This window comes from Drosophila ananassae, chromosome 3L (assembly GCF_017639315.1).
Source record: "Drosophila ananassae strain 14024-0371.13 chromosome 3L, ASM1763931v2, whole genome shotgun sequence".
Lineage (NCBI taxonomy): Eukaryota > Metazoa > Arthropoda > Insecta > Diptera > Drosophilidae > Drosophila > Drosophila ananassae.
This window is the reverse complement of record NC_057929.1, coordinates 5,641,414-5,652,358: the sequence shown is the minus strand read 5'-3', so window position 1 is coordinate 5,652,358 and position 10,945 is coordinate 5,641,414. Positions and strand designations below refer to the sequence as shown.

General features: G+C 43.1%; 3 protein-coding genes across 4 annotated transcripts; all 3 read right to left on the bottom strand.

Annotated features, from left to right (window-relative positions):
* Positions 1-29: 29 nt before the first annotated feature.
* Positions 30-3,402, bottom strand: LOC26514216 (endoplasmic reticulum metallopeptidase 1). Its single transcript, XM_014908504.3, has 12 exons — positions 3,331-3,402; positions 2,773-3,274; positions 2,542-2,716; positions 2,400-2,484; positions 2,227-2,347; positions 2,000-2,154; positions 1,549-1,938; positions 1,314-1,494; positions 1,067-1,251; positions 867-1,010; positions 320-814; positions 30-262 (listed from the first exon to the last, which is right to left on the bottom strand). Exons 1-12 carry the CDS (start codon positions 3,349-3,351, stop codon positions 95-97), a joined length of 2,622 nt encoding a protein of 873 aa, XP_014763990.1. The 5' UTR covers positions 3,352-3,402; the 3' UTR covers positions 30-94.
* A 152-nt stretch (positions 3,403-3,554) lies between these two features.
* Positions 3,555-6,938, bottom strand: LOC6495694 (endoplasmic reticulum metallopeptidase 1). Of its 2 annotated transcripts, XM_001959357.3 has the most exons (12): positions 6,857-6,938; positions 6,294-6,798; positions 6,065-6,239; positions 5,926-6,010; positions 5,744-5,864; positions 5,536-5,690; positions 5,098-5,481; positions 4,854-5,038; positions 4,616-4,799; positions 4,414-4,557; positions 3,848-4,348; positions 3,555-3,791 (listed from the first exon to the last, which is right to left on the bottom strand). In XM_001959357.3, exons 1-12 carry the CDS (start codon positions 6,875-6,877, stop codon positions 3,624-3,626), a joined length of 2,628 nt encoding a protein of 875 aa, XP_001959393.2. In that variant the 5' UTR covers positions 6,878-6,938; the 3' UTR covers positions 3,555-3,623. The 2 variants fall into 2 exon arrangements, 1 of the variants encoding a protein (XP_001959393.2); XR_006507178.1 differs by lacking the exons at positions 3,555-3,791; positions 3,848-4,348 and having other exon boundaries at positions 4,515-4,557; positions 4,858-5,038.
* A 184-nt stretch (positions 6,939-7,122) lies between these two features.
* Positions 7,123-10,845, bottom strand: LOC6495693 (endoplasmic reticulum metallopeptidase 1). The gene is made up of 12 exons (XM_001959356.4): positions 10,552-10,845; positions 9,977-10,493; positions 9,749-9,923; positions 9,602-9,686; positions 9,333-9,453; positions 9,113-9,264; positions 8,665-9,051; positions 8,427-8,607; positions 8,186-8,370; positions 7,983-8,126; positions 7,424-7,924; positions 7,123-7,360 (listed from the first exon to the last, which is right to left on the bottom strand). The coding sequence occupies exons 1-12, from the start codon at positions 10,570-10,572 to the stop codon at positions 7,193-7,195; spliced, it is 2,637 nt and encodes an 878-aa protein (XP_001959392.1). The 5' UTR covers positions 10,573-10,845; the 3' UTR covers positions 7,123-7,192.
* Positions 10,846-10,945: the final 100 nt, after the last annotated feature.

Here is a 10,945-nt window from a genome sequence, read left to right as displayed (position 1 = left end):
GAAGGCTGATTTTGGTAAACATTGTCGGGCAGGTAATGGATAGAAATTTATTGCCAAAATTTGAAGCACCTGCGATATACATATGTATTAATTCTTAGAAAATGTAGCGCTTAAGTATTGCTGGCCACTCCGTGACATGCACAAAATCTGGGAATTCCGAAACAAAACGCTGAGACTCGGCATCCCGTTCATAATCATAGGTGATGAATTGTCCAACAACTGCCAGCTCCAGGACAGGCACAGTGTAATCCTTATCAGGATTCTAAAGGATATATTAATTACTAATTGTTAGTATTCATAAAAACATCATATAAGCTACCTCCATTTCAATGTAAAACTCCAAGGGGCTTCTGTCTGTCCCACAAGCCAAATAGACTTGGTAAGGTAACTCGAACTTCTCCGGATTATCTAGCATATTTCGATCAAAGGACCAGTCCCTAAAAACGGCAGAACCCACTGGTTGCATGAATATATTCATGTGCGGAGCTCCATACAGTTGGAAACTGAGTCGAACCGTTCCATTCACCTCTGAGACGGTTTTTTCCAAAAATTTCAGATAGAATTCACCTGGAATTATGACCTCCGACTCGCGTGGAAGCCACCCATCCCTCTCCCGCCAGCCGCACCAGGCAAAGCAAGGAACTCCACACATGACATAGTCATCGCAGAAGGAAGACACGGGCACCACACCAGTGAGATTAAGGGCGGAGTCCTTCAAGGGATTCAAGCCCCGCCTGTCCTGATAGTTGAAGTAGTAGCCCGAATCATCGTGACTCACAGAGCCATCATATTCGTAGAAAATCCGTCGCGTGTGCTTTAAAAATAAAATATCTCAAATATTTCAAAAATGCACGATAAGAACTTACCACACAACTTATACGCATCACATTGGTCTTCGCACGATAAGGAAAGCCCACATCTGATACCGCAAGCATGCAGAAAATGAAAGTAACCACTCCCAGTCCGAAAAGAATTAATTTTGGCCATCGGAACATATTAATCAATTGTGCCTGAAGTTCATATTACTAAGATCTCTATCGTGAATTCCTTACATCACTTTACTCACAGAAAATCCCAGGGCAGAAAGGACAGCACAGCCACACAGAAGGGCTACAATGAGATCAGGATTCGAGGCACTGCCACTTCGACCAAGAATGGGGAAGAATATAACGAGGAGCAAGTAAAACAGATAATAAAAGTAACAAAATGGAAAGACCTGAAGACACAACACAATCAGAGTCCAATTGAAGCCTGGAAAGCGAGAGTTGTTATTGGATACCATCTCAAAATTCCTCTTCCTTAAACCATCTCACCCTTATCATGTAGTTTGCTCAGCAGATTAATCAGCAGGGCTCCACTATAGAAGATCAATGATATTAAACACGAGTACTCCGACCGAAAACCCAAGGCGGTCGCAATAAAAACAATAATGGTCAAGAGCACCAAGTGGGCATGAAGACTCATTTGGATTTGGTAAGCATAGCTTAGTTTTCTCTAGAAACAAAATGATGTAAAATATATGATTCATATTAGACCTAATTCTCTTACGTTTGGCATTAGAGTATAGTAGAGTGTTAGGGGTAAGACCAGACCGATGACTGCCGGACAGATATAGAGACCCAATACCAGCCAATTATTCGTAAAGTAGGTAAGAGATCGATCTCCAGCATCGAACATTACAGCCATTAGCAAGGGCAAACATATACTCAAAAGAACTCCAATCACATGGAGTACCAGGATAATGGCAAACCAAATCGATATCTGCTTGAGAGACACCTCCTCTGATTTCTGGGACATCCTCCATAAAGACCATCCCACCAGAATCAAACCAAGTACGCCAATTATGCAATTCAATATTATTCCAGTTGATTCCGTGTAATAAACAAAGAAAAGTCCCAGATAATCAAAAAATACAGAGTGTCCATCATTTTGGTACGCCTAGAAATATATATATCTCGGCATTATTTGGTTTATTTTTGGAAAAAATTTACTACATTACCTCAACTTCATTTAGTTCTGTTGCATTCGAAAAGGCCTGAACCAAGGACAGGATATTGTTCCCAGTATTTTGAATCGATCTTCCTGGTACGTTTTGATATGTATCAAAGATTGTATGGTAAACGTAGCCGTTCTTGGCCTGAGCAATATCCAGACCTAGATAATTCATAATTATTATCTATGACACCGTTTACTTTGACACTAAATGAAAATTTCAGAATCTCTTACCAGGAATCTTTCCAAAATCACGAAATATTCGAAAATCAGTGTCGGAGGGTAAGATTCCACTTTGAAATATCTCCTCAGCCAATGTTGTGGCAAATGGATGTTTGGCATACGATTTATAGTACTATGAATGAAAAGTAAAATATTATATTTATCGGAAAATGAGTCAGAAATACCTTCATAAGCCATGAGTGTTGGGGTCCGCTCTGGAATAGGAGATCTCGTCCACCACTGCCTCCTACCTCCAAGTTAATATAGGCTCTATAATAGTTCGGTTTTTAAATGAATATGTTGTAACTAAAAATACCTTAAACCAACTTGCAATTAGCTGCCCATTTGTGTTGCGTAATAAAAGCATGCGAGCCCATAAGTCCATTTTCTTCGGCTCCATTGAACAAAAACACGATGGGATGTTCGAAAGGGGTCTCCGATATAGCCATTTGACGTAAAACCTCCAACATAACCACGACCATAGTGCCATCATCCCCAGAGCCTTTAAACATAATTAATAATGCCCACTTAACTATAAACCACTTTAAAACCACTTACCCGGTGTACTTGGCTTCGAATCAAAGTGGCTGTTTAGAAGCAAATACGAGTCACTTGGAAAGTTTTTGGAACTCAGCTTTACAACGACATTTTGGATGCCCTGGTAGATCCTGATCCTGCCCAGCACATAGCCGCCGTTTGATGATTGTACGTCCACATCAAGGTCGTAGAGATCACTTTTCATTTCCGAACGGATCTTCTCCACTTCGTTCACCAAAAACTCCACAGTTTTCACCTCGTTTGCAGTACTTCCAACGTATTTGACACCAATGCGATCGAAATCAAATAGTTGCTTCTGGGCACGTTCCCCCACAAATTCTCCAGGTCTCAGGGATTCCTCGGAAATTGTCACCTTGTCTGGGAGTCTGTTGAAAAGTGGGATAACGATGGCATAGAACAAAGCCACCCAAAGTAGAAGGAACGATGGTGCGTAGTACCAGGGCATTCTTTTCTGGTCATCCTTTTTCCTTTTAAGTGAAAGAAACTCAAACAAAGGAACCTCCTATCAAAGGACTTTTTAGAATATATGTACCACTCTTATAGAACCTCTGTAGTCACCTTATTATCCTGCTCCTCCATTATAATAATTTCAGAAGACAATTCCAACCTTTCCGTTGCTAAAATCAAAAGAAACTGAAACTAAAAAGACCTACTTTCTGGCTCGATCGGCTTGGAGCTTTTCACCAAATCACAGTCCATAAAGATAAAATCCCAGATTACTTAACAAGTTTCTAAGAATATAAAGATTTTTATAGGATATTAAGATAACTTTTTGATTTGTTCACTTTTTGGCAGGTTATGAATGGCAGTTTATTGGTAAAATTTGTGGAAAGATAACATTTACACAGGCATTAGAAAATGTAGCGTTTAAATATTGATGGCCATTCCATGACATGGACAAAGTTTGGAAAATCCGACACGAATTTCCGAGATTCCGCATCTCGTTCAAAATCGTAATTAACAAAATGGCCCACTCCAGCAATTTCCAGGACGGGTCCATCGAAGTCCCCATCAGATTTCTATTATATAAAAGCATATAAAAAGTTTTTAGTTTAAAAATAATAAAATATCTTACCCAAATATCAATGTGAAAACGTAATGGGGTACTATCTGTTCCGTAGGAAAAATATATCTGGTATGGGGGTTCGAACTCCTCCGGTTCGTCCAGCATTTTCCTCACAAAGGACCAGTCGGAGACCTCCGCTGACCCCACCGGCTGGATGAATACATTCATGTGAGGTGGGCCACTCATTTGGAACTCGAACCTGGCGGTTCTGTTGACCTCAAAAATAGTTTTTCCCAAAAATTCAAAGTTCAATTCTCCTGGCAGAATGACCTCCGATTCGCGGGTCAGCCATCCGTCATATTCCCGCCATCGGCACCAACTGTAGTAGAAGCAAGGAATTCCGCACATGACGTACTCATCGCAATCTGGCTTTACGGCTTTCAGACCAGTTAAGTTCAGCGCAGAGTCCTTGACAGGATCCAGAGCCCTTCTATCCTGGTAATCGAAGTAGTATCCGGAATCACTATGACTCACAGAACCGTCATACTCGTAAAAAATACGCCGCGTGTGCTGGAAAATAACAAAAAATATCAGAATTAAATATATTAAGGCCTGGAAATAATTCTATATCTCACCAAACAATTAACTCTCATCACATTAGTCTTAGCCCGATAGGGGAAACCCACTTCCGAAACGGCAATCATGCAAAAGATAAAGGTGACTACTCCCAAACCTAGCAGGATTAATTTTGGCCATCGGAAAATGTTTATAAATTGTGCCTGAAAAGTAAACCTTTAGAGTCAACCACTCACAATACATTTTAAAGAGAAAACTCACAGCAAATCCCAAAGCAAAAAAGGTGCAACAGCCGCAGGTTAGGGCTATGATTAAATCAGGATTCGTGCTGGCGCCATTCCTCCCCATAATGGGGAAAAATATCACTAGAAAGGTATAGAAAGCATAGCAAAAGTAGCAGAAAGGTAATACCTGAAGAATAGTGACAATGAGGGCCCAATAATATCTTGAAACGAGGAAGTTAGTTCATAAAACTTGAGGCAGACGACTGAGACATCACTTACCGCGATCATGGAGAGTGCTCAGCAGGTTGATCAAAAGTGCTCCCCCATAGAATATCATCGATATTAGGCACAAGTACTGAGAACGTAAGCCCGCGGCAGTCAAAATTATGGCCAGAAGAGCCATAACCACTAAATGAGCATGCAAGGCCAATTGCAAATGGTAACCATGACACAGTTGCTCCTAAAGTCAATTGAAAACTATAAAAATTATACTGATTACATTAGAGAGAATTGTCGTACATTGGGCCGCAAGGTGAAGTAAAGAGCCAGGGGAAGAACCAGGCCAATAACGGCCGGACACACATAGAGGCCGATCACCAACCAATTGCTGGTAAAATAAGTCAAGGAACGGTCTCCGGCATCGAACAGGACAGCCATTAGAAGGGGCAAGCAGATGCAGAGGAGGAATCCCACCACATGGAGGGCCAGGATAATGGAAAACCAAATCGATATCCGTTTCAGGGACACCTCCTCCGAATTTTTGGACATTTTCCAAATGGAAAAGCCAACAAGCACCAGACTTATCACGGCAATCACACAATTCAATACGATTCCCGTGGTTTCTGTGTAGTAGACGAAGAAAAGTCCCAGAAAATCAAAGAACACAGCATGGCTACCGTCACTCTATAAGAACTGGGATTAATAAAGGATCATTATTTTACAAAGTTGTCATCCAACCTCTGTTTCATTCAATTCACTGGCATTTGAGAAAGCCCGTACTAATGCCAGGACATTGTTTCCACTGTTTTGCACAGATCGTCCTGGCACCGCCTCGTAGGTGTCGAACACGGTGTGATAAACATAACCATTGCTAATCTGGGCAATGTCCACCCCTATAAAATACAACATTTTTATCGGCAATTAATGTTTATGACTCATTACTGACCGGGTATATTTCCAAAGTCTCGAAAAATACGAAAATCTGAGTCAGAGGGTAGAATTCCACTCTGAAAAATCTCTTCGGCCATCGTGGAGGCAAATGGATGTTTCGCATGCTTCCTATAATACTAAAAACCATTTTCTATTAGTTATTTTAATTACTTTATCAAGCCACAAAACAAAACTAACCTTCATGAGCCAAGGATTATTGGGCCCACTTTGGAATAGAATATCACGTCCCCCGCTACCAGCCACCTCTAGGTTGATAAAGGCCCTGGATCATAAAAATAGTTACGATAAAATAATTTTCCTAATTTTTTAAACTCACTTGCAGTTCGGCGCCCATTTGTGTTGCGTAATGAAGCCATGGGAAGCCTGGAGGGGATTTTCCTCAGCTCCGTTGAACAGGAACACGATGGGATGTTGGAATGGAGTCCTTGATATCGCCATTTGTCGCAGGACCTCCAACATGACCACAACCATGGTGCCATCATCTCCAGAGCCTGAGCTTCCAAAGATTATTAACAAGTCCTTTGATTTGAGAAAGCATCACTTACCCGGACTCGAGGGCTTCGAATCAAAGTGACTGTTGACTAGCAAATAGGACTGACTGGGGGAGTCCTTGGAACTCAGCTTTACCACCACATTGTGAATACCCTGGTACATATTCACCATTTCGTTGAACACATAGCTCCCTGTCGGCGACTGGACATCCACCTCCAGTTCATAGATATCACTATTCATTTCAGCGCGAATCTTCTCCACTTCGTCCAATAGAAACGCCACAGTTGTCACTTCGTTGGCAAAGCTGCCAACCACCTTGGGCCCGATCCTATCGAAATCGTGGAGCTGCCTTTGAGCTCGTTCTGCCACAAACTCCCCTGGCCGCAGGGACTCCTGGCTGACGGTTATCCTGTCCGGGAGTCGGTTGTAAAGTGGTATCACAATGGCATAAAACAGAGCTACCCAGAGGAGAATAAATGAAGGCGCATAGTACCAGGAAAAACTTCGCCTCTGGACCTTTCCGAAGCTCAGCGGGAAAGACTCCTCGAGAGCAATATCCTGAGTTGGCAAGTATCCACATAATTAGTCAATATCCATTTGCTTAAACAGCACTTACTTTCTTTGGCTCCTTTTCCATGGTTCTAATTACAAATTAAGAAAAAGGCAGTCGATTCAAACCCGTCTGGGGCCAACACATTACTAAACCCATCTCCTAAAGCATAGCGACTTTGCACCGACTACCAACCTCATAAAGATAAAATGTAATATGGCTCGATAAATGGGAATCGGTTGGGAGACTCCACAGACTACTCTATATCTTAAAACATGGGTAGTTCTTATCTGAAATTAAAATGGGCCTAACAACAGAAAGGCAGGTCTTTATGATCGCAGATTGGATGACGTATATTTTAAAATGTGAATGACGTACTTAAAGCTAAATAAGATCTACAAGTTAAAATACATAGCGCTTAAATATAGACGGCCATTCCATGACGTGGGCATAGTCCGGGAAGTCTGCCAGAAATTGTCGAGCTTCCGCATCTCTTTCAAAATCTGTGCTGACAAAGTGCCCCACAGCTCCGATTTCCAGAACCGGGCCGTCAAAGTCCCCATCAGGTTTCTGATTAAAAGCCAAAGCATTAATAACTTATCTTAGAAGAAGTTCAAGGAGGCTGTTATTTACCCATATATCTATGTGGAATCTCAATGGGGTATCATCTGTTCCGTAGGAAAAGAAGATCTGGTAGGGGGGCTGGAACTCCTCCGGTTCGTCCAGCATTTTTTTGACAAAGGACCAGTCAGAGACCTCCGCTGAGCCCAACGGCTGAATGAATACATTCATGTGAGGTGGGCCGCTCATTTGGAACTCGAACCTCGCTGTCTGGTTCGACTCTGTGACTGTCTTCCCCAGGAACTCAAAGTTCAGTTGGCCTGGTATGATAACCTCAGACTTGCGAGGCAACCAGCCGGCCCAGTCCCTCCATCTGCACCAACTGTAGTAGAAGCAGGGAATACCGCACATGACGTACTTGTCGCAATCCTGCTTCACGGGCGCCAGGCCTGTAAGGTCCAGCTTGGAGCCCTTGAGTGGGTTCAATGCTCGTCTGTCTTGGTAGTCGAAGTAGTAGCCTGAGTCACTGAGACTCAGAGTACCGTCGTACTCGTAAATGTAGCGGCGAGTGTGCTAAAACAATTCGAAATTTAGTCTCCCAATCGCCATAAAGCAATATATAATATCTTACCAAACAACTGATTCGCATAACGTTTGTCTTGGCCCGATAGGGGAAACCCACTTCCGAGACGGCGATCATGCAGAAAATGAAAGTAACCACGCCCAAGCCGAGGAGTATTAGCTTTGGCCAGCGGAACATGTTGATAAATTGTGCCTACAATTGACCATTATTATATATGGGTCCGATAAGAACTATTTTTAGGGTCATCTTACCGCAAAGCCCAAAGCAAAGAAGGTGCAAAGGCCGCAGAAAAGGGCTATGAAAAGATCGGGATTCGAGTTGTACCCATTCCTTCCCAGAACCGGGAAGAATATCACCAGAAACATGTAGAAAAGATAGCAAAAATAGCAAAAAGGCAGCACCTGCAGGACAACGACGATTATGCCCCAGTAGTAGCCTGCAAAATATACGTTTTAAATTAAAACTAAAATGAATTTAAGCAGTTTAAATTACCTTTATCGTGAAGCTTGCTAATCAGGTTAATTAGAAGAGCTCCTCCGTAGAAGATCATCGATATGACAGACAGATACTGAGATCGGAAGCCCATGGCGGTCAGAATAAGAGCCAAGAAGGCAAAGACCACCAAGTGGGCATGCAAGCTCAGTTGCAAATGATAAGGATGACTAAGTTTATCCTGGAAATTAAATAGCTATAAAAAAGATGAATGAAAAACAGACTTGGTAATGCTCACATCTGGCTTCCAGGTGTAGTAAAGGCTCAGGGGAATTACCAAGCCAATAATCGCTGGACAAATGTAGAGGCCAAACACCAACCAACTGCTGGTGAAATAGGTCAGTGATCTGTCTCCGGCATCAAAAATAATAGCCATCAGCAGGGGCAGGCAGATGCACAGCAGAAACCCGATCACATGCAGCCCCAGAATGATCAAAAACGAGATGGATATATCCTTTAGCGACTGCTCCTCCGACTGCTGGGACATCCTCCAAATAGAACAGCCCACTAAGACCAAGCTAATCACTCCAATGAGGCAGTTAAGGACGATTCCTGTCGTTTCCGTGTAGTTTATAAGAAAGAGGCCCAAGAAGTCAAAGAAGATGGCATGGCCTTCATCATCGCTCTGAAAATCAATATAGGAGTTTACTTAGGCTACCTTTTGTAAAGTTTTATTCCTAACCCACCTCCTCCAACAATTCACTGGCATTGGAAAAGGCCCGGACGAGGGCCAGGATATTGTTTCCGGTGTTCTGGATAGCTCGCCCAGGAACCGCCTCATAGGTGTCGAAGGGTGTATGGTAGACATATCCATTCTGAATTTGGGCAATGTCAAGGCCTGAGTGAAAAAACAATAAAGTTGTTATCGGAGATTTCAGATTATGAGTCATTGAATCATCAACTAACCGGGGATATTTCCAAAGTCCCGAAAAATTCGAAAATCTGAGTCAGAGGGAAGAATTCCGCTCTGGAATATCTCCTCGGCCATTGTGGTGGCGAAGGGGTGTTTAATGTGCTCCTTGTAGTACTAAGAAAAGAAACAAAAGTCTTAAAGAATTTTGGCAATAAATGAATTTCGCCATAAAACTGGCCATAAAGGTTCAGAAGTTAATTTTTGTGACATGCAATAACACAGGAGGTATATGTTTTGTTGTAGAGAATGTTTCGATACGTACCTTCATTACCCATGGATTATTGGGACCACTCTGGAACAAGAGATCACGTCCCCCGCTACCGCCGACTTCTAGGTTGATAAAGGCCCTGGGGGTATATAAATTTGTTATGATAAAGTTTGTTTTCGGAGGAAATTTACTTGGACTCACTTGCAGTTCGGCGCCCATTTGTGTTGCGTAATGAAGCCATGAGAACCCTGGAGAGGATTTTCCTCAGCTCCGTTGAACAGGAAGACAATAGGGTGCTGGAAAGGAGTCCTCGATATCGCCATTTGCCGCAGGACCTCCAACATGACCACAACCATGGTGCCATCATCGCCAGAGCCTATTTAACCGCTAATTAGTTCTTATCCTTTGGGTTGGGAAAGCATTACTTACCAGGACTTGTGGGCTTTGAATCGAAGTGACTGTTAAGTAACAAGTAGGCCTGGCTAGGAGAGCCCTTTGGACTCAGCTTTACCACCACATTGTGAATGCCCTGGTACATATTCACCATATCGACGAACACATAGCTTCCTGTGGGCGATTGCACATCCACCTCGAGCTCGTAGAGATCAGTTTGCATTTCCGCTCGGACTTTTTCAACTTCATTCACCAGGAACTCCACAGTTGTTATCTCATTGGCATAGCTACCCGTAACTTTGGGCCCGATTCGATCGTAGACATAGAGCTGCTTCTGTGCCCGCTCCCCCACGAATTGTCCTGGCTTCCAGGACTCTTCGGAAAAGGTAACTCTGTCAGGGAGGTAGTTGTAAAGCGGGATAACGACGGCGTAGAAGATCCCCACCCAGAGGAGAATAAAGGTGGGGGCGTAGTACCAGGACGGTCGCTGGGTGCGATCGTGTCCTTTTTGAACCCACAACGACTCAATAAGAGCGGTGTCGACGGGAATCTCCTGATAGGGCGCCATACAATAAATTACCCGTAACACACTTTAATAAATCAGTACTCACTTTATCAGTCTTCTCCTCCATTGTAAGATTGGTATTGGGAGCCAAATTAAACCATTCCCATGCCCGGTCCACGCACAACTGAATGTCTGCACCCCGAGCATATCGACTCGAAGCCTTCCGCCGAATTAAGGTCCATAAAGATAAAGCCGTGCGTTAGTTGATACCCGTGGGTTTTCGGCTTAGCGCGGGGGAAAACAGCTTTGTCTTAAGGCGCACCAGGGCGGCTGGGTGCTCACCCACCGTTTGTACAGTGTACACCTTGGACACGGTCGGAGTATCTAAATTGGAGGGGTTTTATGACTTAATATAAATATACATAAGTGGCGATTCCGACACACGCTAGGGGCAGCTGAAAATTAAAGCTTATTCATTGACCGATGTCTGAAAGATTACG